At 54.3% G+C, this 25,827-nt stretch overlaps 1 protein-coding gene across 6 annotated transcripts in view; it reads left to right on the top strand.

Moving 5' to 3' along the window:
- CTDP1 (CTD phosphatase subunit 1) overlaps window positions 1–25,827 on the top strand; it is a 76,572-nt gene that overhangs the window by 31,749 nt on the left and 18,996 nt on the right. For 3 of the 6 annotated variants that reach the window (XM_024236055.3, XM_024236053.3, XM_054538129.2), the window contains 5 exons: window positions 2,426–2,592; window positions 3,769–4,809; window positions 6,948–7,089; window positions 7,248–7,454; window positions 20,292–20,454. In XM_024236055.3, the coding sequence (XP_024091823.3) occupies window positions 2,426–2,592; window positions 3,769–4,809; window positions 6,948–7,089; window positions 7,248–7,454; window positions 20,292–20,454 (1,720 nt within the window). The remainder of the gene's footprint in view (window positions 1–2,425; window positions 2,593–3,768; window positions 4,810–6,947; window positions 7,090–7,247; window positions 7,455–20,291; window positions 20,455–25,827) is intronic. The other 3 variants (XM_054538128.2, XM_024236054.3, XM_063716972.1) reach the window with 3 other exon arrangements.

A 25,827-nucleotide genomic window follows, 5' to 3' on the forward strand; every position in this document is an offset into this window, starting at 1 on the left:
GGCGTGATCTCGGCTCACTGCAAGCTCTGCTTCCCGAGTTCACGCCATTTTCCTGCCTCAGCATCCTGAGTAGCTAGGACTACAGGCGCCCGCCACCTCGCCCAGCAATTTTTTTTTTTTTTTTTTTTTTTGTATTTTTAGTACAGACGGTGGTTTCACTGTGTTAGCCAGGATGGTCTCGATCTCCTGACCTCGTGATCCTCCCGCCTCAGCCTCCCAAAGTGTTGGGATTACAGGCGTGAGCCACTGTACCCAGCCTAGAGCAGTATTTCTGTATTGATGTTTTTTAGGAATTTAACGTCCCCTTTCCAGTTTTCCTTGGTAGCTTCAGAGTACTTAGAAAGTTCTTTCTAACCTGTACTCCCACTGTCTCCCAGGTGCCTGAGCCCTGGTGCTTGTGCAGGCCCCCCAGTCCAGGCTCTGCCCCATCCCGACAGCCCTGTCCTGCCCTGGAACTGCCCTTGAGTTGGGCTTTTGTGTCTGTGGAGGCGGGGACTGTCATCCTCTCCGCCTCATCTCTGTCAGATGGCACCGATTCGATGTCAGCCCATCACCTGACATTGTGTATCTGTCATCCTCTCTGCCTCATCTCTGTCAGACGGCACCGATTCGATGTCAGCCCGCCACCTGACGTTGTGCATCTGTTTGCTTAACCAACCCTGGCATATGTGATCATTCTAGTCCCTTTACCTCCAAATTTTCATTCCTATGCGAAGACCTGGCATCAAGATTTGTGGTTGGAGAGGCAGGAGGCAAGTGTGCGTCCCCACAGTAGCCAGCTGTGAAGGATTTGGCACTTTTGCCTCTGAGTATCCAGCGAATGGCCAGGGCTCCTGGGGAACTCAGGGACTGGACTTTTGGGCCCAGAACCCAGGAGGGCAGGCGTAGGGACGGGATGGCATCAGGGAGGTGGCAGCTGAAAGGACCCCAGTGGGCAGAGGAATGTTGATAACCCCACCCCACTCACAAGCTCAGCAGCTCTGTGGGGCTGCTGGTTTAGGGGCAGTTCTTGACATCAGCATCAGCATCTGAGGTTGATAATTTTCTTAGGAGCTTGCTTGTGTTAATCCTACTAATAATTTATAAGATCCTAAGTCACTTGACTATTATGCCCATATTTTTGCCTTTTGCCATTTCTTCCTTTCCATCAGCTCCAGAGCCCCTTCCTGTCAGCTCCTCTGAGCTTTTTTGACAGGGCAGGCCCCTCCCCGCCCCTCCTCAAAGACTTTTTAATATTCTTTTATATGCTTTGACGTTTCTTGCCCACTGTATTCGAGGAATTTCCCCATTTCCACCCGGAAGTCCGTCCTTGCTGGTGCAACACTACGTCAGGTGTGGCTTGTTTTCCCGAGGAGCCCTGGCGGTCACAGCCTCAGCTTCAGCCGCTTCCTGGGTCACGGTGCCCACCCTCCTCCCAGCGCTTCGGTTTTTACATTTAGGGAGTCCCCACAGACTGAGAGACCTATGCATGCTGACGTTAACTGAGAAGAGAATCTGAAAGTATTTACTTCAGAAACTTCCTTTTTGCTAGTTAGCTCCAGAGTGAGTAGATTAATCAGGGCAAAAGAGAATGAGAGGTGCTGTTAGTGATGTGTTAAGGGGAAAAGTCACCCAAAGGCAGAATGATAGGATCGAATGGGGACACGCCCAGGATAGGCCCTAGTGGTGGGCACTGTGGTTTGCACGAAGGTAGCTGGAGGTCCACTTAGAAATTCTGCATCAGCAATGGGTCTGGTTTTTGTTTCTTTGTTTTTGAGACGGTCTGGCTTGGTCGCCCAGGCTTAGGTGCAGTAGTGCAGTCTCAGCTCACCACAGTCTTGACTTCTGGGCTCAAGCTATCCTCCCACTTCAGCCTTCTGAGTAGCCGGGACTACGGGTGCACACCACCACACCTGGCTAACTTTTGTATGTTTTGTAGAGACGGGGTCTTACTATGTTGCCCAGGCTGGTGTCAGACTCCTAGGCTCAAGAGACCCTCCCGCCAAGACCTCCCAAAGTGCTGGAATTACAGGCATTAGCCACACGGCGCCTAGCCCGGTCTGTTTACAGAGTCAGCAAATTCTGGCCTTCAGGCTCCCCAGCCTTGTCTGTACATGAAGTTTTGTTGGAACACGGCCACGCCCACACGGTCGGAGTTGGGTTTCGTCCCTGTGTCCCCTAGTGCCTCAAATAGTGACTCTGGCGCTTGAAGAAACAGTTTGGGAACTCCTGCCTGAAGGAGAATCGGAAACAGCGCAGAAGATGTTACTGAGGTTTAAACGCGACCCAAACAGAAAGGGCTTCGGGGCGGTTGGTGTCCGTTTCTGATTAACCTGCTGTCTGCTGGTTACATGTGGATTCGAATCTTAAACTGTTATGCTTGGCAAGATGAATGACTACAACTTGTCATTATTATTTTTTGTAAATTATGCATTTTCACTTGTAGAAATCTCTTTCCTTGTGGAGACTCAATGGTTTGCATTATTGATGATCGAGAAGATGTCTGGAAGTTTGCCCCCAATCTGATAACTGTGAAGAAATATGTATACTTCCAGGGCACGGGTGATATGAATGCGCCCCCTGGGTCCCGAGAATCTCAGACGAGAAAGAAAGGTAGGTAACCTCCTTCCTGATTCTCTAAAGAATTCACATTTGCTTATTGTTTAGCTCCTCTTATTTCTTATCTCTATTTTGACTGCTATAAATTCAAGATACTCTTTGTTTTTTTATTTGTGTTTCAGTAGAGATTATTGGATTCATTTATATAGTACTGAAAAACAGGATATTATGTTGTTTCGATTTGGGCTTTAAAAAGGCCCTCACTTAAGCATTTTCCCAGTTGAATAAAAACTAGAGGATGCTCTTTAACCTAACACACCTGAATAACTCCCTTCATCCCAGTTTTCCTTAAACACACCCCTGCGTATTGGGCCATGGCATTCTGTAGAGAGAGCAAATGTGGGGGCGGTGGCTCTGCGAGGAAGAACCGTTCCCCTTGCGCAGTGGTCAGGCCGGGTGCTGGCTGGGGCCCCAGAGAGCAGTGTCAGGCAGGTATGCAGCTGACGTCCACCCTACGAAAAGTTAAGTGTTTTTTATCTTTAGTTTTTTTAAAAATATTTTGAGGCACACATTTACTGCTATAGTCACTAAAATGGAACTTGGAGGTTAAGACCAGGAGAGGGTGAAACTGGGGGCATTCCTGTAGAAGGTAGAGACTTTCACCAGATGGGTGGGGTCGGTGTGGAGTTGCTGACTTCCTCCAGACCGTGGCTTGGGAAACCATGGCCACGGTGGCGCCAGCTCGTCAGGGACCTACGGCCACGGTGGCGCCAGCTCGTCAGGGACCTACGGCCACGGTGGTGCCAGGTCGTCAGGGGCTAACGGCCACGGTAGCGCCAGGTCTGCAGCCCAGAAACCTCTAGTTGTCCTTACTGGTGGAGGATCCCTCCTCCCCCAAATCCAAAGCTTTTTGAGTGCCCACATGGTGCTTAAAGGAAATACTCATTAGGGTATTTTGGATTTTTCGGATTTGGGATGTTCAGCTGGTGGTAAGTTTAACGCAAACACTCCAAACTCGGAAAAAAATTCAATATCCAAAATGTCCCTGGTCCCACACACTTTGGGTAAGGGGTGCTCACCCTGTCCGGCTCTTCACAGCAAGGTTGCCAAGGCCTGGTCTAGAGGGTGACAGACTTCACAGCCGTGGAGAAGGGTGCTGCTTTAACTTGGAACGTTATTTAATGTTTCATGCTAAATTGTGGTAACTTTTCCTTTTGCATGCATATTTAGTAAATCATTCTTCTCGAGGCACTGAGGTCTCAGAGCAAGCTCCGCCCGTGAGAGACCCCGAGCGGGGAACGCAGGCCCTTGGAGTGGAGCCCAGCAACGGCCTGGAGAAGCCTGCACGGGAGCTGAACGGCAGCGAGGCCGCCACCCCACGGGACTCACCCCGCCCCGGGAAGCCGGATGAGAGGGACATCTGGCCCCCTGCCCAGGCCTCCACCAGCAGCCGAGAGCTGGCAGGCGCTCCTGAGCCCCAGGGATCCTGTGCGCGGGATGGCCGGGTGGCACCGGGACCGCGGCCTGCCCAGGGTGCCATGGGCACTGACCTGGACTTCGACTTATCCAGCGACAGCGAGAGCAGCAGTGAGTCCGAGGGCACGAAGTCCTCCTCCTCCACCTCTGATGGCGAAAGCGAGGGGAAAAGAGGCCGGCAGAAGCCAAAGGCCGCTCCAGAGGGAGCCGGGGTGCTGGCACAGGGCAGTTCCCTGGAGCCGGGGCAGCCTGCAGCACCGAGTCTCCCCGGAGAGGCCGAGCCTGGCGCGCATGCCCCGGACAAGGGGCCCGAGCTTGGGGGGCAGGAGGAGGGCGAGCGGGATGGCCTCTGCGGCCTGGGCAACGGCTGTGCCGACAGGAAGGAGGCAGAGACCGAGTCACAGAACAGCGAGCTGTCGGGGGTCACTGCGGGCGAGTCCCTGGACCAGAGCGTGGAGGAGGAGGAGGAGGAGGACACGGACGAGGATGACCACCTTATCTACCTGGAGGAGATCCTGGTCCGTGTACACACCGACTACTATGCCAAGTACGACCGCTACCTCAACAAGGAGATCGAGGAGGCGCCGGACATCCGCAAGATCGTGCCGGAGCTCAAGAGCAAGGTGCTGGCAGACGTGGCCATAATTTTCAGTGGGTTACACCCGACAAACTTCCCGATAGAGAAGACGCGGGAGCATTACCACGCCACGGCGCTGGGAGCGAAGATCCTCACTCGGCTGGTGCTGAGCCCCGACGCCCCTGACAGGGCCACGCACCTGATCGCCGCGCGAGCTGGTGAGTGCTGCCTCCCTGTGCCCTGGGCGTGGTCAGGCCTGCAGGCTCCTTGCAGGCACTCCTTAGAGTTGGCATTGCTGTTTATCTCACTTTCAATTTTCAGAAACATTTCCCAGAATCACCATCTTTTAAGAATAGATCATGACATTGGGTGAAATTAGAGTTTGGGCACGTTCATGCTTTCGGACTGCAGTCATCGCGCACACCGTTCGGTGGTGAGAGTTACTCGTGTGCGGTGTAGAAAGTTCAGCCTTCTCCCTGGAGTAAGCCATGGCCGGGTTGGAGAACAGGGAATCAGCGATAGGGGCGTAGTGGAGAAATTTGAGGCAGGAACAGGAGGCGGGGCGCTCAGTTCGCAGGTAAAAGGTTGACGGACCCTCCGAGTTAAAAAACTAAATGCAGGGTTTCAGCTGAAACGTGCACAGAGGAACACATTGTGGCTGGGAGAGCAGAGGACAGGCCTGCTGTCTCCCGATAGTGAAACCTGTCCCAGACGGGGCAGGTTGCTCTGACATGTTGAAACTTCTGCCGAATAAAACAGAACCTTTCAGCAATAGGTGAATCTTGAAGGAAGACTTACACCCCAGTGCTTAAAAAACCCAAATACCTCGTTATTCTAGTTATTCTGTGAAAATGCTCCCATAAGCACCTGGATTTTCCCCGAATTAAGATTCCCTGAACCACTTCAGGTTCTGCTTCTCCAATCTGCTTCCTGTCTTGGCGGTGCTTCCTGAGAGGGCTTCTCAATGGGTGGCCCCGCCTCTGGGGCTCAGGATAGCCTTGTGGGGTGAGCTCATCCCTGTCCATGCACGCTCCCTGACAGCAGGTGTGGTCTTATTTGAGGCCACGGCTCTGGCACGTATCATGTGGCGTTGGACACACATGTGCTCAGTAAAGCATTTGAATCAAGGGTAAATGGAAGGTTCCATCTCAGTGTGAAATAGCCAGGTGCTAGCTGCAGGGCAGAGGCAGGCCTTCCGTGGAGCCCAGCGAGACCCTTGATCCCAGGAGAAAGCCAAGCCCTGGCCTCCCATGGGCAGTCAGACCCTTCTCTCCTGAGCCTGGAGCTGGGCCAGGCCGGGGTCCTCCTTAGCCCCTCAGGTGCCCGTCTGCCCTGCCGCGTGTCTGCCCAGCTCCTGACCCTTCTCTCCTGAGCATGGAGCTGGGCCAGGCCGGGGTCCTCCTTGGCCCATTAGGTGCCCGCCTGCGCTGTCCCGTGAGTGCCCAAGCTCCTGGCCCTTCTCTCGCTTTCCTTCCTTCCCCCCGAATTGTGCTCACATTTCCTTTTTGCTTCTGTGTTTGTGGCCTCACTGCTGAGGTGCTTGCCTGAACACATGCTAAGAGAGGTCCTCCTGCCACTCACGTCACCCACTGTGCCCGGCTCCCCATCTGAGATCCACCCCTTCCCCACTATGGCTGCTTATCCTGGCCTGGGAGATGGGAACCTGCAGTGGGCAGCCCTGGTGGGGTGCAGCCGAGTGAGGGCCCTGAACCCTAGTGGGGTACAGCTGGGTGAAGGCCCTGAGTCCTGGTGGGTACAGCTGGGTGAGGGCCCTGAGCCCTGGTGGGTACAGCCGGGTGAGGGCCCTGAGTCCTGGTGGGGTGCAGCCGGGTGAGGGCCCTGGGCCCTGGTGGGGTGCAGCTGGGTGAGGGCCCTGGTGGGGTGCAGCCGAGTGAGGGCCCTGAGCCCTGGTGGGGTACAGCTGGGTGAAGGCCTGAGTCCTGGAGGGGTGCAGCCGAGTGAGGGCCTTGGTGGGGTGCAGCCGGGTGAGGGCCCTGAGCCCTGGTGGGTACAGCCGGGTGAGGGTCCTGGTGGGGTGCAGCCGAGTGAGGGCCCTGAGCCCTGGTGGGGTACAGCTGGGTGAAGGCCCTGAGTCCTGGAGGGGTGCAGCCAAGTGAGGGCCTTGGTGGGGTGCAGCCGGGTGAGGGCCCTGAGCCCTGGAGGGGTGCAGTTGGTTGAGGGCCCTGGTGGGGTGCAGCTGAGTGAGGGCCCTGAGCCCTGGTAGGGTCCAGCTGGGTGAGGGCCCTGAGCCCTGGAGGGGTGCAGTCGGGTGAGGGCCCTGGTGGGTGCAGCCGGATGTGGGCCCTGAGCCTCCAGTGCTGGCCGGGACAGCCTGACGCAGCTGGGTCTCCCGCAGGCACAGAGAAGGTGCTGCAGGCACAGGAGTGCGGACACCTGCACGTGGTCAACCCTGACTGGCTGTGGAGCTGCCTGGAGCGCTGGGACAAGGTGGAGGAGCAGCTCTTCCCACTCAGGGACGATCACACCAAGGCACAGAGGTAGGTCCTCGCTGTACCCGGCAGGTCCGTGCCAGGCGTTCCCTTGCTGGACAGCTGTTGGTTCATGTGCCTGGGCAGTGCCCACTGGGTGTCCCTGTGTGCCTGCCCCGCATCACCCGGACGCCCTGCTCATGGCCCTTGTTCTCTTCCTCCGACAGGGAGAACAGCCTTGCGGCCTTTCCAGACCAGGAGGGTGTGCCACCTACCGCCTTGTTCCACCCAATGCCGGTTCTTCCCAAGGCCCAGCCTGGCCCCGAGGTTCGGATCTACGACTCCAACACGGGGAAGCTCATCAGGACAGGCGCCCGGGGGCCCCCAGCGCCCTCCAGCTCCCTACCCATCCGCCAGGAGCCCTCTTCCTTCAGGTACATGGCGACCCAGCTGCTGCCCCCAGCTAGTGAGGGCTCTTCAAGCTTGCTGCTCCAGTCTGTTGTGGGGTGGAGGCTGCAGACTCCCGCTTCCACCTCGTGGGAACGCCGCCCCCGCTTGCACTCTCGGGTCCTTTTGTTTTTCTCTCCTGTCTTGGGTCCCAAAACTAAAACAAAACCCCCACGATCAGCTTCTCAGATGTTGTCCAGGCACCCACATGTGCACACCTGTGGCCGCGCCGCAGAGCATTCGGTCCTGGGAACACTCAGCAGAGAACGAGCAGAGGAGGGCTGGTTCTGAGCCCCCTGTTCCACTCGCCTCACCATCTGCTCTCTGCCGGCTCCACGTTTGCTGCTCTGCCAACCCCGGGCTGCCCTCTTCGTTTCCACACAGAGTAGATGCAGGGGTGGTGGCAGTGGTGGTTGGTAAACAGCACCGTGAGGAAGGGAAACTTGATTGGACTGGAAGGCGTTGGAAGCTGGGATCTGTGCTGCCCTGGAGAGGGGAGATTGCAGGCCCCGAGGGATGCTTCCTGAGCACTTGGCCTCTGTGCCTGTTTGCCCGCGTGGACCCGAGATCAGTCCTCAGCCTAAGGTTGTGGCCCCTGCAGACCCCATGTAAATGGCTGTAGGACATTCTTAGAGATTTAAGTGAGAAGTCTTTGTTTGTACCGTGGTTGTTGCTTTGAAATTCAACCAAAAGTTTAACTCAATTAAACTTGACCCAGGCAAGGAGCACCCACCAAGACCTGGTGTGCGTTTGCCCCTGGAAGCCCTTTGACAGGTCACAACACCTCAGATCCTGTGATCTGAGGGTACAGAATGCAGGCTGCTAGAGGGAGACGGGTGCTCACGGTTAATGGGGAGATGGAGAGGTACGGCTTGATGTCCTTTTCGAGCCTTTGCAGGATCCAGCACTGTCCCTGCGTGGGGACGCTGAGGCCTGGAGTGCACGGCCCTCCCAGATCAGGAGCAGGGGTGGCCAGAGCGTGGCCTTCGCACAGTGGGCGGCAGCTCCCGAGCCTGGGTGGACAGGTGAGGAGGCCCTGCCAGGCACCACGGCAGAGCCCAGCCAGCCTTCGGGAGAGGCCACTCCCTCTGGAAACGCACTCTGGTTCCTTCCCGGTTTTCTGTCATAGATTGTGTTTTGTCTTTTATGATTCTGGAGAGCAGCGTGTGCCTCTCTCGGCTGATTTCACGGCCCTTGAGGTCATGGTGGGGAGTGTTGCTAAGAGGAGTCAGGTCGGGTGACTGGGAGGTGGGCAGGTACAGGGTGGCTGTGGGCAGCTGGGCCGGTGCAGGTGGCCTCCTGTGCGGCAGCCTGGCGACGCTCTGGGACCTGGGGGATGGAGGGTTTGGGATGAATCTGAGGTCCTCCATTCTGATGACAGGGAAGAGGATCCCCAGCCACAGAGATGATGTCATCCCCGATGAATAGGAAGGCATCCTGGTGATGATGTCACCTCCCGTTGTTAGAAAGGCGTCCTGGTGATGATGTCACCTCCCATCATTAGGAAGGCATCCTGGTGATGATGTCACCTCCCATCATGTCCTGGTGATACTGTCACCTCCCGTCATCAGGAAGGCATCCTGGTGACGATGTCACCTCCCATCATGTCCTGGTGATGCTGTCACCTCCCGTCATTAGGGCGTCCTGGTGATGATGTCACCTCCCATCGTGTCCTGGTGATGATGTCACCTCCCATCATTAGGAAGGCATCCTGATGATGCTGTCACGTCCCGTCATTAGGAGGGCATCCTGGTGATGATGTCACCTCCCATCGTGTCCTTGTGATGCTGTCACCTCCCATCATCAGGAAGGCGTCCTGGTGATGATGTCACCTCCCATCGTGTCCTAGTGATGCTGTCACCTCCCGTCATTAGGAGGGCATCCTGGTGATGCTGTCACCTCCCATCGTGTCCTGGTGATACTGTCACCTCCCGTCATTAGGAGGGCGTCCTGGTGATGATGTCACCTCCCATTGTGTCCTGGTGATGCTGTCACCTCCCATCATCAGGAAGGCGTCCTGGTGATGATGTCACCTCCCATCGTGTCCTGGTGATGCTGTCACCTCCCGTCATTAGGAGGGCATCCTGGTGATGATGTCACCTCCCATTGTGTCCTGGTGATGATGTCACCTCCCATTGTGTCCTGGTGATGATGTCACCTGCCGTCATTAGGAGGGCATCCTGGTGATGATGTCACCTCCCATTGTGTCCTGGTGATGCTGTCACCTCCCGTCATTAGGGTGTCCTGGTGATGCTGTCACCTCCCATCGTGTCCTGGTGGTGATGTCACCTCCCGTCATTAGGAAGGTGTTCTGGTGATGATGTCACCTCCCATTGTGTCCTGGTGACGATGTCATCTCCTGTCGTTAGGAAGGCGTCCTGGTGATGCTGTCACCTCTCATCATGTCCTGGTGATGATGTCACCTCCCGTCATTAGGAAGGCGTCCTGGTGATGATGTCATCTCCTGTCATTAGGAAGGCATCCTGGTGATGATGTCACCTCCCATCGTGTCCTGGTGACGATGTCATCTGTCGTTAGGAAGGCGTCCTGGTGATGATGTCACCTCCCATCGTGTTCTGGTGACGGTGTCTTCTGTTGTTAAGAAGGCGTCCTCGTGGTGATGTTGTTTCTGGTCTTTAGAAAGGCTTCCTGTTGCAGGCTGGTTGGGTTTTTAATACGAGGTGTCTTTCCAACACTGCTTCTCTAGCTCTTCGAGGCCGGCAGGTGTCTGCAGTTCAGTTTGTTTCTGACGCTGACGACCCACGGTTGGCATCAGGCCTTGAGTCTAGGGGCTCAGTCCCACCAGGCTGCCCTCATCTCGGACCCCCAGGCCACCTCACCGTCCAGCTTGGCCACAGTGTTGGGGATCCGCACACACAGACTTCTGCAGTTTTGATAATCTGCTGAATCAGTTCACGAAACTCTGGAAACCATTTCACTCAGCAATACCAGTTTATTTTAAAGGCTCAAAACAGCCAAATGAGGGGGTGCCTAGGGCAGGGTCCAGAAGGGCCCTGAGCATGGCACGTGCCCCCCGGAAGCTCTGCTTCCTTCCATCTGTGGCGAAGGCATAGCTGATCCCACCCGCTGCCCACTTGCTCCTGCGAAGCCTCCTACCCTGGAGCCGCTCAGGCCCAGCCGACAGCCACTCTCACCACTGCGGTGATCCCAGGGACTGGGAACAGGTCTCTTTCCGTAACACCAGGGCTTAGTCCTTTGGTGGTACTCTTACTTCTTCATTTGACTTAATTAATTTCAACTCTCCGGCCAGTTGACAAAGCTCCTGGACCCTTCTGAGAAGAGCGTGGTGGAACCTGGCCTGTGGGATTGCTGTGGGCCAGTCAGTGAACGGGCCAGCACCACCTAGAGCAGAATGATGCGGAGACCCCACCTCTAGGAAGTCAGAGTCTGTTCTGTGCTGTAATTCTAATCAGTAGAAGCACGACGGCAGGACAGATACGTGCACTGAAGTGATACTGCTGAGATTTGGTTTCGAAATTACGTGATAATTTAAAGCAGCCACACGATCACTACTGCGAACAACACCTGTTCTTTAGATGCTGCTTTTCATACTGTTGAATAAAATATGCAGGGGGGTGGCTCGCACTGTAGTCCCAGTGCTTGGGGAGGCAGACCCGCAAGGATCTCTTGAGCTCAGGAGTTCAAGGCTGCAGTGAGCTGTGATCGTGCCCCGGCTCTTCATCCTGGGCCACAGGGTGAGAGCCTGTCTCAAAAAATAAATTTTTTTTTTTTAATAATGTAAAATGAAATCACAAACCTTTGACTTATTTTTTCTTCAGTATTTTTGTTTATTTATTTTTTTGAGACGTAATCTTGCTCCATCGCCCAGGCTGGAGTGCAGTGGTGCAATCTTGGCTCACTGCAACCTCCGCCTCCCAGGTTCAAGCAATTCTCATGCCTCAGCCTCTTGAGCAGCTGGAATTACAGGCACCTGCCACCACGCCCGGCTAATTTGTGTATTTTTTTTTTCTTTTTTTTTTTGAGGCGGAGTCTTGCTCTGTCGCCCAGGCTGGAGTGCAGTGGCACGATCTCGGCTCACTGCAAGCTCTGCCTCCCAGGTTTACGCCATTCTTCTGCCTCAGCCTCCCGAGTAGCTGGGACTACAGGCGCCTGCCACCACGCTCAGCTAATTTTTTTCTATTTTTAATACAAAATAACACGGGGTTTCACCGTGTTAGCCAGGATGGTCTTGATCTCTTGACCTCGTGATCCACCCTTCTCGGCCTCCCAAAGTGCTGGGATTACAGGCGTGAGCCACTGCACCCGGCCTAATTTGTGTATTTTTAGTAGAGACGAGGTTTCATCATGTTGCCCAGGTTGGTCTCAAGCTCTTGTCTCATTGTCTTAAACTATATAAAGTGGTTAAAGATTAGATACAAAACTGGTTTTTTAATAATTCAGCCTTGCTTGAAGTGAGCTAGGAATTTCTAAGATGAGAAAAAAATAATTGTTATCTGAAAACAGACTTGCAGATGGTAAGCTGGATTTGAATAAAGTCAAACACTTTTACTTGAGTGACACTAATAATATGGCAGCCGATAACTGTATATGTGTTCTGAAATGTGTATAATTTACGTGAACAGCAGCAGTTCAGTTTCGAATGGCACGTCATAAACAACTGTTTAGCTGTGCCTTTCGTGAGGAAGATGCACGCTGGGCTGTAGTTCATTTGAATAAGTTGACTTTTGATGAAATTTTCTTCTGTTTTTAATCTGAAAGTGTAATTTGCACCAAAATATCAATATTACTTCAGTTAATACCAGCTCATTTATACAAAAGGATGTTAATGTGATTTGTTAGGTTGCAATAATCGTCAGTTTGGTGGCGGGAAGCAGCATTGTTGTGGCCACAGCAGCAGGCCGGCTGGTCTGCGTGATTGCAGGCAGACGCACCTTTGTCACGTTAAGGAAATGTCTCTTCCTTCACTTGTACGTGTTGGAAACTGAATTCTCCTAAAATGAGCCTGGGTTCTGCTTTTTGATAGTTTTCAAAATTATATCAGAAAAAAGGAATCCCTGTTTGAATGTCCCCCTCCCCAGGCTAGACATAGTGCTGGAAGTCTGAGGAAACGGGACCAGCCGGCAGGAGTTCTGCGGGGCCTTCATGCTGCGGTGAGGACCTGGGCCTGTGTGGATTGGCCACGCCTCTGGTCACACCCTACCTTTTGTCTGTAGGCCTCCGTCTTGGAGGAACAGTAGAGTGTTTTCTTCTGGTTTAATCCAAGAGTCCCCGCTGCTTGTCTGAGTTTATGTGGCACCTGCCCAGTCCCCTGAGCGCCAGGCCTCATCTGTCATGTGCATTGGTTGCCCGGTTCCCCCATGGCACCCCGTCTCACAGTGAGTTCTGTGCCTGAGTGGCCCCAGGCCTCATATGTTGTGTGCATCGGTCGCCTGGATCCCCCATGGCACCCCATCTCACAGTGGGTCCCGCGCCTGAGCGGCCCCAGGCCTCTTATGCTGTGTGCATTGGTCGCCCGGATCCCCCATGGCACCCCGTCTCACAGTGGGTCCCGCGCCTGAGCGGCCCCAGGCCTCATATGCTGTGTGCATTGGTCGCCCGGATCCCCCATGGCACCCCGTCTCACAGTGGGTCCCGCGCCTGAGCAGCGCCAGGCCTCATCTGTCATGTGCATTGGTTGCCCGGTTCCCCCATGGCACCCCGTCTCACAGTGAGTTCTGTGCCTGAGTGGCCCCAGGCCTCATATGTTGTGTGCATCGGTCGCCCGGATCCCCCATGGCACCCCGTCTCACAGTGGGTCCCGCGCCTGAGCAGCGCCAGGCCTCATATGCTGTGTGCATCGGTCGCCCGGATCCCCCATGGCACCCCGTCTCACAGTGGGTCCCGCGCCTGAGCAGCCCCAGGCCTCATATGTTGTGTGCATCGGTCGCCCGGATCCCCCATGGCACCCCGTCTCACAGTGGGTCCCGCGCCTGAGCGGCACCAGGCCTCATATGCTGTGTGCATCGGTCGCCCGGATCCCCCATGGCACCCCGTCTCACAGTGGGTCCCGCGCCTGAGCGGCACCAGGCCTCATATGCTGTGTGCATCGGTCGCCCGGATCCCCCATGGCACCCCGTCTCACAGTGGGTCCCGCGCCTGAGCGGCCCCAGGCCTCATATGCTGTGTGCATCGGTCGCCCGGATCCCCCATGGCACCCCGTCTCACAGTGGGTCCCGCGCCTGAGCGGCCCCAGGCCTCATATGCTGTGTGCATCGGTCGCCCGGATCCCCCATGGCACCCCGTCTCACAGTGGGTCCCGCGCCTGAGCGGCCCCAGGCCTCATATGCTGTGTGCATCGGTCGCCCGGATCCCCCATGGCACCCCGTCTCACAGTGGGTCCCGCGCCTGAGCGGCCCCAGGCCTCATATGCTGTGTGCATCGGTCGCCCGGATCCCCCATGGCACCCCGTCTCACAGTGGGTCCCGCGCCTGAGCGGCCCCAGGCCTCATATGCTGTGTGCATCGGTCGCCCGGATCCCCCATGGCACCCCGTCTCACAGTGGGTCCCGCGCCTGAGCGGCCCCAGGCCTCATATGCTGTGTGCATCGGTCGCCCGGATCCCCCATGGCACCCCGTCTCACAGTGGGTCCCGCGCCTGAGCGGCCCCAGGCCTCATATGCTGTGTGCATCGGTCGCCCGGATCCCCCATGGCACCCCGTCTCACAGTGGGTCCCGCGCCTGAGCGGCCCCAGGCCTCATATGCTGTGTGCATTGGTCGCCCGGATCCCCCATGGCACCCCGTCTCACAGTGGGTCCCGCGCCTGAGCGGCCCCAGGCCTCATATGCTGTGTGCATTGGTTGTGCTGCTGTGGAGGTGGCCCCATCTCCCCACCCTCCTGAGAGTGGTGGTTCCTCATTCTGTTCTCGGAACCCTGTGCAGACCCCATCGTGACAGGACGCTTGGCGGTGAGGGCAGTTGGCCCTTCGTCCCTGGACTGGTCCTCATCTAAGGCTTTGAACGTTGTACGTTTTTTCTAATTCTGGCTTTGACCTTTTTGGTGCTGGGCTGGCAGGCTGGCTCACTGGGGACCTGGGGGTGAGTGGGAACATTCAGTTTTTTGGTCAGACTTTTCGAGATATTTGTAGATACACATGCAGTGATAATGCAGAGAGGCCCTTTGGACCCTTTATCCTATTTCCGCTGTGGTTGCCTCTTGTGAAAGTGGGGAACAGGCTCACCACTAGGACCCACACAGACTCATCCAGACACAGAACCCTCACACCAGCTCCCCTGCGGCCCCTCATGGCCTCAGCCACTTCCCCTTCCCTGACCCTTGGCCCTCCACCTGCTGTCCCTCCCTGCACCACGCCCTCTCCGGAGTGCTGTGTACGGCAAGTCGGCAGCCTTCTGGAGTTGGCCCTCCTCCCTCGGCCAGTTCCTGGAGCACCTCTGTGCCCCTCATTGATGTCCTTCTCTTGCGGAGCCGTGTCTCGTGGTGTGTGAAGGAGCCATCTGTGGTTTCACCATTCACCCTTTGAGGGATATTTGGGTTGTTTCCAGCCTTTGCTCTAAATGTTTGCACAGGTTGAGCCTCTCATCCGAAAATCCAAAATTGGAAATGCTCCAAAGTTCGCATCTTTCTGAGCACGAAGATTCGCACCTTTCTGAGCACTGACGTGGCCCTGGAAGGAAGTGCTCATCAGAGCATTCGGATTTGGGGTCACCGGTTGCAGATGCTCAGCCCGTAAGTGTAACACAGATATTTCAAAATCCAAAAATCCAAAATCGCAAACACTTTTGGTCTCAAGCGTGTTGGATATGGGATGCTTAACCTATCTAAGTTTTTATTTCTTTGGGATGAATGTCCAGTGGTAGGTACAGTTGCTAAATTGGATGGTGAATGTGTGTTTAGCTTTTTAAAGAAACTGCCAGACCTTTTTCTGGAATACCTGCATCATCATTTCACGTTTTCAGCGGCGGTGAGTGACCCAGGTGGCGTGGCCAGTGCTGTTTATTGCAGCCATTCTGATAGGTGTGTCCTGAGCTGGTTGTGGCTGTAACCTGCATTTCTGTGGTGAATAATGACACATCACCTCCTGTGTTTGTTCCATCTGCTAGTCCTTGGTTGGATGTGTGGCTTACAAATCCTTTCCTCCCAGTCAGCAACTTGAGTTTTCATCCTCTAGAGGGTCTTTGGCAGAGCAAAAGTTTTTAATTTTCATGAGATTCTGTTTATCACTTCTTTCTTTTAGGAATCATGCTTTCGATGTGAAGTTAACTAGTAGCCTAGTCCCAGATCCCAGAGATTTTCTTGATGTTTTATCCTAAAAGTTCTATAGTCTTCCATTTGACACCTCAGCCCGGGATGCTCTTGAGGTTGGTTTTCTGGCCCCAGCCGCGTTGTCCCCGGCGCCGTCCTCCCTCCGTGGCTGCTTCTGCCGCTGCGTCTCGAGGGTGCCCAGGTGCACCTGTGCAGTCTGTTTCTGGGTTTTCTGCCCGTAGATGCCCTTGATCAAGTTGGATTTCGTATTTTCTGTGAGTTGTTATCACCAGTGGGTGTTGAGTTTTTAGGTGTTTGTTGATTGATATGATGGTGTGGGTGGTTTTTCCTCTTTTGCCTCTGTCAGTACATAGTGGGCACATTGACTGATTTTTGGACGTGAAAACAGCCTTGCACCCCAGAAACAAGTCCTGTTGGTTGTGGTGTATAGTAACCTTGATGCACTTCTGTGAAGTGTCTTTATGTTGATGTTGAGGGGCCTGTGGGGCTGCACGTGTCATGTTGTGTACCGTCTGCCCCCAGGTTTGCTATGGCTCCTGTGATGAGGCGGGAAGTGCCCCACCCTCCGGCATCCCTGGTGAGACTGTGGACTTGCCCCTTCCTTTCACACATTTGGGAGAATTCTCCAGTGAGACCGTCTGGTCCTGGAGATTTTATTTTTGCAAGATTTCAAATTTCATATTCATTTTCCTTAATAGTTACAGGGCTTTTCACAGGACCTACTGCGTTTGGGTGAGTTGTGGTTGTGTTTTTGAAGGAATTGCTCCGCTTACCTTCTCTATTTTTTTGTTTGTTTGTTTTTCAGCCTCCTTATTTCTTACCTTCCTTCTGCTTGCTTTGGGATTATTTCTTACGACTTTAGTTTTGACAGTCAAGTGTGGTCTAGAGAACTCGAACGGAGTCTCAGGTGCTTGCCCGGATTCCTGCTTCCGTCCTCACGGGAGGTTCCCTCGGGGTCCCTTCCCTCCCGACCTGCCCTGCAGTGTCCATCATGCTCTCGGGGCAGGCCTGGGCCCTCTCCAGTTCCTCCCTTGCTGGGGGACGTTTTCATGGGACAAGACTCTGGGTTGATCTTCCTTTTTCTTAGGGCCTGAAAAACGTCCGGCTTCCTTCTGGGCTTCGTGGTTCTGATGAGTGATCTTCTGTCTTTGACCGTTTTTCCTGTAGGTAAGCTGTGTTTTCTCTTTCACTGCCTTCAAGGTTTTTCTCTGTCTTTAGTTGAGGTTTGATGGTGAGGTGTCCTGGTGTAGATTTGGAGGGTTTACCTTGTTTATGTTTGACTCTGCTTTTTGAGTTGGAAGGTTTATGTCTTTTGACGTCTTTGGGACATTTCCAGCCATTGCTTTTCAGGGCCGTCTCTGCCATACTGGGACGGCAGGGACACGGATGCTGAGGCTTTTTGTATCTCATGCGTCTCTAAGCTGTGTTCTTTTTCCTGTTCAGCTCGTTTTCTCTGTTGTCCGGGTTGGGTGATTTCTGTTAGATTTTCGGGTTCACAGCCTTCCTCTGTCTCCTTCATTTGCTGCTAGTCTGTCCAGGACATTTTTTGGTTTTAGTTTTTATTTTTCGTTTATAAAATGTCTGTATCTTCTATTTCTTTGCCAATCCTTTTTGTGTTTTTCAGTTGTTTCAAGCATATTTGCAATCGCCTGTTGAAGCATTTTTATCATGGGTGCTATAAAATCATTGTGAATTTTAGCATCTCTGCCCTCTCAGCTTGGCCTCTGTTGATTGTCCTTTTCTGCATAGTTTGAGATCTTCCTGGTTCTTTGTGGCAAGTGATACTGGATTGAAACCTGGACCTTTCCACTTCATGGTAGGAGACTCTGGACCTTAGTTAAACCTTCCCCCATCACTGATTTTTTTTTGGGGGCCATGCTCCAGCAGCAGGAGTGGAGGCCCCCTAGTTCCTGCCATTTGGGATAGGAGTCCAGTTCCCCACACGGCCTCTTTCTGATGCCTGAGAGTGGGGGATGGAGGTGACGCCGTTGCTGGTGGATGGCAGTGGGGGATGGAGGTGACGACGCCATTGCTGGTGGACGGCTGTGGAGTATGGGGGTGACGCCGTTGCTGGTGGACGGCTGTGGGGTATGGGGGTGACGCCGTTGCTGGTGGACGGCTGTGGGGTATGGGGGTGACGCCGTTGCTGGTGGATGGCTGTGGGGTATGGGGGTGACGCCGTTGCTGGTGGACGGCTGTGGGGTATGGGGGTGACGCCGTTGCTGGTGGACGGCTGTGGGGTATGGGGGTGACGCCGTTGCTGGTGGACGGCTGTGGGGTATGGGGGTGACGCCGTTGCTGGTGGACGGCTGTGGGGTATGGGGGTGACGCCGTTGCTGGTGGACGGCTGTGGGGTATGGGGGTGACGCCGTTGCTGGTGGACGGCTGTGGGGTATGGGGGTGACGCCGTTGCTGGTGGACGGCTGTGGGGTATGGGGGTGACGCCATTGCTGGTGGACAGCTGTGTGGATGGGGTGACGCCGTTGCTGGTGGACGGCTGTGGGGGTGGGGTGATGCCATTGCTGGTGGACGGCTGTGGGGTATGGGGGTGATACTGTTGCTGTGGCAGTCCTGGCTCCCCACGTCGTCATTGCTGGCACCATGGGGGGAGTGTCTGCATCTCCAGTGGGGGCTGGTGAGAATCCTGACCCTCCCATATGGTTGGGTGGGGCCTCGTTGCTGCCGGTGGGGCTGGATGTCAGGCTCCCCGCAGGTTCCTCCGTGGCCTTCTCTGAGACCCCAGAGGTGGGGTGTTTGGCTGGAGTAGAGCAGTTATCACAGGTTTTTAACATTTAGTTGAAACATTTAATTCAGTTTAAAATAACAGTGCAGTTGGCCCTTTGAACAACACTGCTTTGAACTGCATGTGTCCAGTTATACGTACACAGGTGTTTCAGCCAAATGCAGATGGGAAGCGCGGCGTTCGTGGGATGGGAAGCGTGGCGTTCGCGGCGTTCGTGGGATGGGAAGCGTGGCGTTCGCGGCGTTCGTGGGATGGGAAGCGTGGCGTTCGCGGCGTTCGTGGGATGGGAAGCGTGGCGTTCGCGGCGTTCGCGGGATGGGAAGCGTGGCGTTCGCGGTGTTCGTGGGATGGGAAGCGTGGCGTTTGCGGCGTTTGTGGGATGGGAAGCGCGTGTTCACAGAGGGCCACCGTGAAGAGTGGACTTTGACAAGGCTTGGGAAGTCCTGAATTCCAAACAGTGCAGATCAGCACTTTCAGATTTCTGGGCAGAAAATCATCTCTCCATTAGTAAATAGCCTAACACGGTTGTGTCTTTTTAGTTTTGTGACTTTGACTTAGTGCCCGTTTTCCTTCACCAGGATGGGTTTTATCCCCTCATCCTCATGCCTGTCCCGAGCTAGCTGGTAGCTGGGACACACGCTCAGTGCCTCCTGGTCTCGTCCTTTGGTCATCCAGGGAAGAACCAGCAGCTAGAAACAGCCGCCTCTCAGGAGGGCAGCACCACCTCTTTCCAGAGGCTTGCCTTAAATTCTAGCAGTCAGAGGCATGCATCAGAATATATTAATAAGATTGACACATCCAGATCGAGAAAGATGTGTACAGAGAAGAGAAACCGTTTCAAACAGAGCTGCGGTTTTAACATAGCAGAAAGATCCTTGAAACAGAAGACTGGCCCTTTCTAGTTGATTTATTACATTAATATTTAACTATACAAGCACAAGATTTACCTGTTTCTGTTTTTTTGTGAATTTTTTTTTTAAGATGGAGTCTTGCTCTGTTGCCCAGGCTGGAATATGCAGTGGCGCAATCTCGGCTCACTGCAACCTCTGCCTCCCAGGTTCAAGTGATTCTCCTGCCTCAGCTTCCTGAGTAGCTGGGATTACAGGCGTGCACCACCACACCAGGCTAATTTTTGTATTATTAGTAGAGATGGGGTTTAGCCATGTTGGCCAGGCTGGTCTCGAACTCCTCACCTGAAGTGATCCACCCGCCTCGGCCTCCCAAAGTGCTGGCTTTACAAGCTGAGCCACTGCGCTGACCTGTGAAATGATTTTAATTTCAGCCCACTGACATCTGTTTTGTCACTTGGCTGTTTTTGTGTTTGTTTTCATTGCCTGGAGATGTTGCATTTTCTTGTTTTGTGTTTTGCCATGTAGCTCTCCGGACCCTATTTTGAGGGTGAATGACATGTCCTGGGGGTTCCCAGAACACGGTTCATCTCCCGTCTCTCTTTGCCCTTTATTCTAAGATGCCAGAGCCCGGCAGATGCTCTCTGCCCCACGGGGGTTTTGCAGATAAAAGAAGGTGGGTGTTCTTTTTCCACAGGATAGTCAGAAACATGTTTTGCCACTCACCCTGGCTCAGTTAGCAAATTCTGATCCATTAACCTCTGAAAAACGTATTGGCGAAACATCACGTTTTTCATACGTGTTCCCTGTTGGGGTGTGTGAGTGTTTATCTAGTCCGAGAGCCAGGAGTCTGATTCAGTGCTGATCATACGCGTTCCCTGTTGGGGTGTGTGAGTGTTTATCTAGTCCGAGAGCCAGGAGTCTGATTCAGTGCGGAAAAGTGCAATTCAAACTGACCTTCCTCATGTGGGACCTATGAAATTCCTTTCAGAGCGGTTCCGCCACCTCAGCCGCAGATGTTTGGCGAAGAGCTGCCTGACGCTCAGGACGGAGAGCAGCCTGGCCCTTCTAGAAGAAAGCGACAGCCCAGTATGTCTGAGACAATGCCGCTGTACACTCTTTGTAAGGAGGATTTAGAGAGTATGGACAAAGAGGTGAGCCAACCCCACGCCCTGGTGCCCGCGCCGGCGCTCGTGCAGGGGCCGCAGAGCTATGGTGTGCGGGTGGATTGCTGAGCTGTGCACATGGAGGCAGAGCTAGAATTCTGCACTTGCATAGTTGTGTCTAGTTTGGGACTAGCACTTGTGTTTTTCATGCAACTTCCTATTCAAGGAGACCTAGAACAGCATTAAGCAATGTGTCCGCAGTGTGTGGCATGAGAACACATGGAAGTTGTGGCTTAGGATTCGTGCCTGCGTCTTCACCAGGACCAACACCGCCCAGCCCCTCCAGCTCTCCCGGCCCACCCCAAGGACATGGGACGGGGTCTGGAGGCACTCATGGTCATGACAAGGGGTGATCCTGGGGCCGGTCAACACCCCCTGCCCGACGCCAACCAGCCCCCGTTGAGAAACGCTGGAGGGCTGTGTGTCCGTTGCACATGGGCCTTAAACACACGCACACAGAGTGACTGGTGATTCTCACAGCATCTCGTTATCACTGCGCGAAACAGCTTTAGGCAGCATCGGTGGAGTTGGGGTTTTCTCAGCCGGGTCCTGCTTGGCTCCTGTGTCCTGGGCCCCTTGGCCCGTGTGCTTCTCTTGGGTCCCAGGCCGCCCCCTGATAGAAGGTTCCACAACAGTCAGGATGTTAGGGATGGGCGATCTGCGCAGCACCGTCCTTCGGAGACTGTTCTTTAGGAGGACTATCCTGGGAAACCACATCCCGTGTCCTCCTGTAAGGTGCCCTCATGGGTGGCGCCTGTGTGGGGTCCTCACCCGCAGCTGGTCAGGGCACAGGCCATCCCCTTCCCCCAGGTCTTCATGTTCCCACCAGAGCCCGTCCTCCCTGCCCGCCTGGCACCGCTGTCCTCTGGAGAGAGCCGCCATTCTGTTTGCATCCGGAAGGCAGCGGAGGTTTCTTGAGGAGGAAAACAGCTCCTGTGTATTTTCAACAGTAGCAGAAAAATGCAGATAGTTCTATTCAGGACAGACTCGTCTCAGTAACTCAGGTTATCACCTTTAGACACCAGTTTATCTTGTGAGGATCAGACCCTTTTTTGAGGTGTGCTGAATTTCTCTGCCATTTTTCTGTCTTTTTGAACATTAGCTGTTTTTTGTTTCACAAAAATGTTTTCTCTAAAAAAATTTTTTCTCAGCCACTACCTGTAAGCCCAGACCACTTTATTTAAGATTCCAGAAGGTTCTGTATAAGGAATAGCCACCTGCCTAGGACCAGGGGTGGGAGGAGAGGAGGGAGGGACGCTGCCTCTTCCTGCCTGGAAGCTGCTGACATGTCCCATCTCCTTCCTGGTTTCCTGGTCGGGCGTGGAGGACTCGGAATCTGTTCCCCACGCGGTCCTGTTTCAGGCAGTGATGACAACTGGTTCTTAGTCATTCAATATCAAAGGGGGTTGAATTCTCAATGGGAGACAGATGTCTTGAACGCATTCAGCAGCTTTCAGCCACCCCAAAACCTAATCCTTTCTCTCAGAAATAAAAAGTGATCGTAAACCCCCAGATGTAGCGCTTCGGGAACAAATGGTATTGAAAGCGGAAGGCTGCAGCCGTGGATTGTTCTGTGCATGGGAGAGAGGCCAGAGGGTTTTATGTTCGTGAATATTTAAAGTCTCCTTGATTCTCTGTGAGCCCTGGGCCCTTAAGACAATCAGTGCCTGCAGGCAGGAGAAGGGGTCAGAGGAGCCCCGGAGCGAAGGACCTGAGGCCTCTGGAAGCTGGAAGATGCGAGGAAGGGATTCTCCCGGTGGACACCTGGATTTTGGTCCTGTGAAGCTCGTGTTGGACTTCTGACCTGCACAGCTGTGAGGTTGTGAATTTGGATCTTTTGAGCTGTGGCGCCTGGTTATTACAGCAGCCTCAAGAAGCTCCTCGTGGCCTGGCCCTGGCCTGACAGCCTCGTCTCACATCTGTCCCTCTTCCACTCCATGTGCTTGGGGCAGATGAGGCAGCTGCACCCCAGATAAGCCTGTCTCTTGGGCCCATTGCCTGCACCCCCCTGTGGGCCGGTGAGACAGACTAGGTACCTGCCCCGGGGTGCTCCCTGGAGGCTGCCGTGGCCCCTCTTCATCCTGGGGATACATGGGGTGGGGCTGCTGCTCCTTTTGGGGCACAGACGATGGGGAGTCAAGTGGATCTGGAACCAGGGTCAAGTGCAGCCTTTCGGGGGGCCATTGAGTGAGGGGTGTCGAGACCTCTGGCCATTTCCGGCACGTCAGAGTGTTAGATGGGCGTCGGCTGTTCCAATGGTGGAGGAAGGGTCTCCACGTCGACAGAGGAGAGGCAAAGTTGCTGACCCAAGAGCAGCGCCTGCCGTGGGGAATGCTGCTCCCACCCACACTGACAAGGGCTTCCCCGCCCCTCATGTGAGGAGCAGCGTTGAGAACTCACGCCCGGTCAGTGCTGTGGGAATGCGTACCCAGTTCTTTGAGACCCAGTAGGCATCTGGATTTCTTCTTGGGTTTAAACCACGGAGGCTTCTGCAGCTAGCAGACCACTCACTTGATGTCACTGGTTTCAAAGAAAACTGGTCCCCCATGTAGCACGTGCTTCTGACCTCCACGTCCAGAACATGCCTAAGCAGTGTGAGGCATGGCGTCAGTAAGCGTTCACCTGCAATGGCTTTTAAGAAACCTGAAAGCCATGAAAATTAACGTTGGAATTTTATCTTAACTGTTTTTAAATTCTGCATTTAATATACGTGGAAGCCAAGAAATATGATGACCCTGATAAAATGCCTCAAGAACAGAGGCCGGGTGTGGGGCCACCATCAGCAGGAGTGCTCCCAAAATCGCATGAGACGTAAGAACTCGCTGTCATCAGGAGTGCTCCCAAAATCGCATGAGACGTAAGAACTCGCTGTCATCAGGAGTGCTCCCTGTATCACGAGACTTGAGAACTCGCTGACATCAGGAGTGCTCCCAAAATCACATGAGACGTAAGAACTCGCTGTCATCAGGAGTGCTCCCAAAATCACATGAGACGTAAGAACTCGCTGTCATCAGGAGTGCTCCCCGTATCACATGAGACTTGAGAACTCGCTGACATCAGGAGTGCTCCCAAAATCACATGAGACGTAAGAACTCACTGTCATCAGGAGTGCTCCCAAAATCACATGAGACGTAAGAACTCGCTGACATCAGGAGTGCTGCCTGTATCACGAGACTTGAGAACTTGCTGACATCAGGAGTGCTCCCAAAATCACGAGACGTAAGAACTCGCTGTCATCAGGAGTGCTCCCTGTATCACACGAGACGTAAGAACTCGCTGTCATCAGGAGTGCTCCCCGTATCACATGAGACTTGAGAACTCGCTGACATCAGGAGTGCTCCCAAAATCGCATGAGATGTAAGAACTCACTGTCATCAGGAGTGCTCCCCGTATCACGAGACTTGAGAACTCGCTGACATCAGGAGTGCTCCCAAAATCACGAGATGTAAGAACTCACTGTCATCAGGAGTGCTCCCAAAATCATGTGAGACGGAAGAACTCACGTCAGGAGTGCTCCCAAAATCACTTGAGACATGAGAACTTGCTGTCACCAGGAGTGCTCCCAGAATCACAGGAGACGTGAGAACTCACTAACATGGATTTTTCTTCTGAAGGTGACTCTAAAGCATGCACCCCCCACACAGTCCCTGAGTCTCCTCATGGTGGGTGTGGCCAGAGCACTGTGCCCAGTGACTGTGTGTGAATAGCACTCAGTCCTTGCGCTGCGGCCTCGGCACAGGACGAGTGTGCATTTGGCATGTGTGGATCCTAGCGCCATGGCCTCGACACAGGACGAGTGTGCGTTTGGCGTGTGTGGATCCTCACGCCGCGGCCTCGGCACAGGACGAGTGTGCGTTTGGCGTTTGTGGATCCTCACGCCGCGGCCTCGGCACAGGACGAGTGTGCGTTTGGCGTGTGTGGATCCTCACGCCGCGGCCTCGGCACAGGACGAGTGTGCGTTTGGCGTGTGTGGATCCTCACGCCGCGGCCTCGGCACAGGACGAGTGTGCGTTTGGCGTGTGTGGATCCTCGCGCCGCGGCCTCGGCACAGGACGAGTGTGCGTTTGGCGTGTGTGGATCCTCGCGCCGCGGCCTCGGCACAGGACGAGTGTGCGTTTGGCGTGTGTGGATCCTCACGCCGCGGCCTCGGCACAGGACGAGTGTGCGTTTGGCGTGTGTGGATCCTCGCGCCGCGGCCTCGGCACAGGACGAGTGTGCGTTTGGCGTGTGTGGATCCTCGGCCTTAGTACAGGAAGAGTGTGCGTTTGGCGTGTTTGTGCGCAAACACCCGCCTCTGTCTCAGCCAGCTCACAAAGAGACGCACACCCCTGCGGAAAAGCCTGCTGGGCCCCAAAGCCGGTGTCCGCTGCCTCTCCAGCTGCATTACCTCGTTTCTGCCTGTTCTGCTGGGGCCCAAAGCCGGCGTCCGCTGCCTCTCCAGCTGCATTACCTCATTTCTGCCTGTTCTGCTTCTCGTGCTCAGGGTGCTTTCCCGACCTTGCTCTGTGTCTTTTCTCGTTTCCCATCCTCTCTCTCGAAGCCGTCCCACCTCACTCCAGGGCAGAGCTGGGGAGAGTTTTATTCTGTGATCCGGGGTCGTGCAAGGAGGTTGGTAGAAACATTTCATTTCCATGCATTGACAGGGTACAGTAGCATCTGCTGTTATCTGTATTTGCCCTTTGGTAGAAATTCCAACACTCAGGTATGAATTCATTTGTGTTTTTTCTTTTTACATACTTTTAAATTTTCATTAAGATTTAAAAAAATTATGTTAGCATGTTTTAAGTAAAGTAAATACAGACGACCCTCAACTTTACAATGGTTCGCTTAACAATTTTCTAACTTTACAATGATGTGCAAGTGACGTGTGTTTGGTGGAAACCACACTTCGAATTAGAAGTCTTGACTCAGAATTCTGTAGAACAGCTTGTTCCGAGTCGGCCTTGTGCTGGACGACTTTGTCAGCGATGGGGTAATGTCTGAGCCTGGAAGGCGGCTGGGCTGGGTGTGTGACACGTTTTCAGCCTGTGATGGGCTCATCTGGACGTGACCCCATCCTGAGTCCAGGAGCCTCTGTAGTGAAGAAAACTGTTTTTCAAAAAGTGCAGTCACCTTTTTTGTAAAAACAAGCCCAGGAAAGATAGGTGGTGTTCCCACATCGATGTTTACGCGAGTCAGGCAGAAAGAGGGAGAGGAGATCGGAAGAGCATGGTGTAGGCGAGGTCAGGTTTTAATGTGAATGTGTGCCCACGTTTCTGGCTTGGCTGTGCAAAGGGTACCTCCAGATCTTCCAGATAGCAGCACAGGGACATGTGCCAGGCTGCCCTGCCTCACCAGCGTTGGCACGGACGTCTGAGGCCC

The sequence above is a fragment of the Pongo abelii genome, chromosome 17 (assembly GCF_028885655.2).
Source record: "Pongo abelii isolate AG06213 chromosome 17, NHGRI_mPonAbe1-v2.0_pri, whole genome shotgun sequence".
Classification (NCBI taxonomy): Eukaryota; Metazoa; Chordata; class Mammalia; order Primates; family Hominidae; genus Pongo; species Pongo abelii.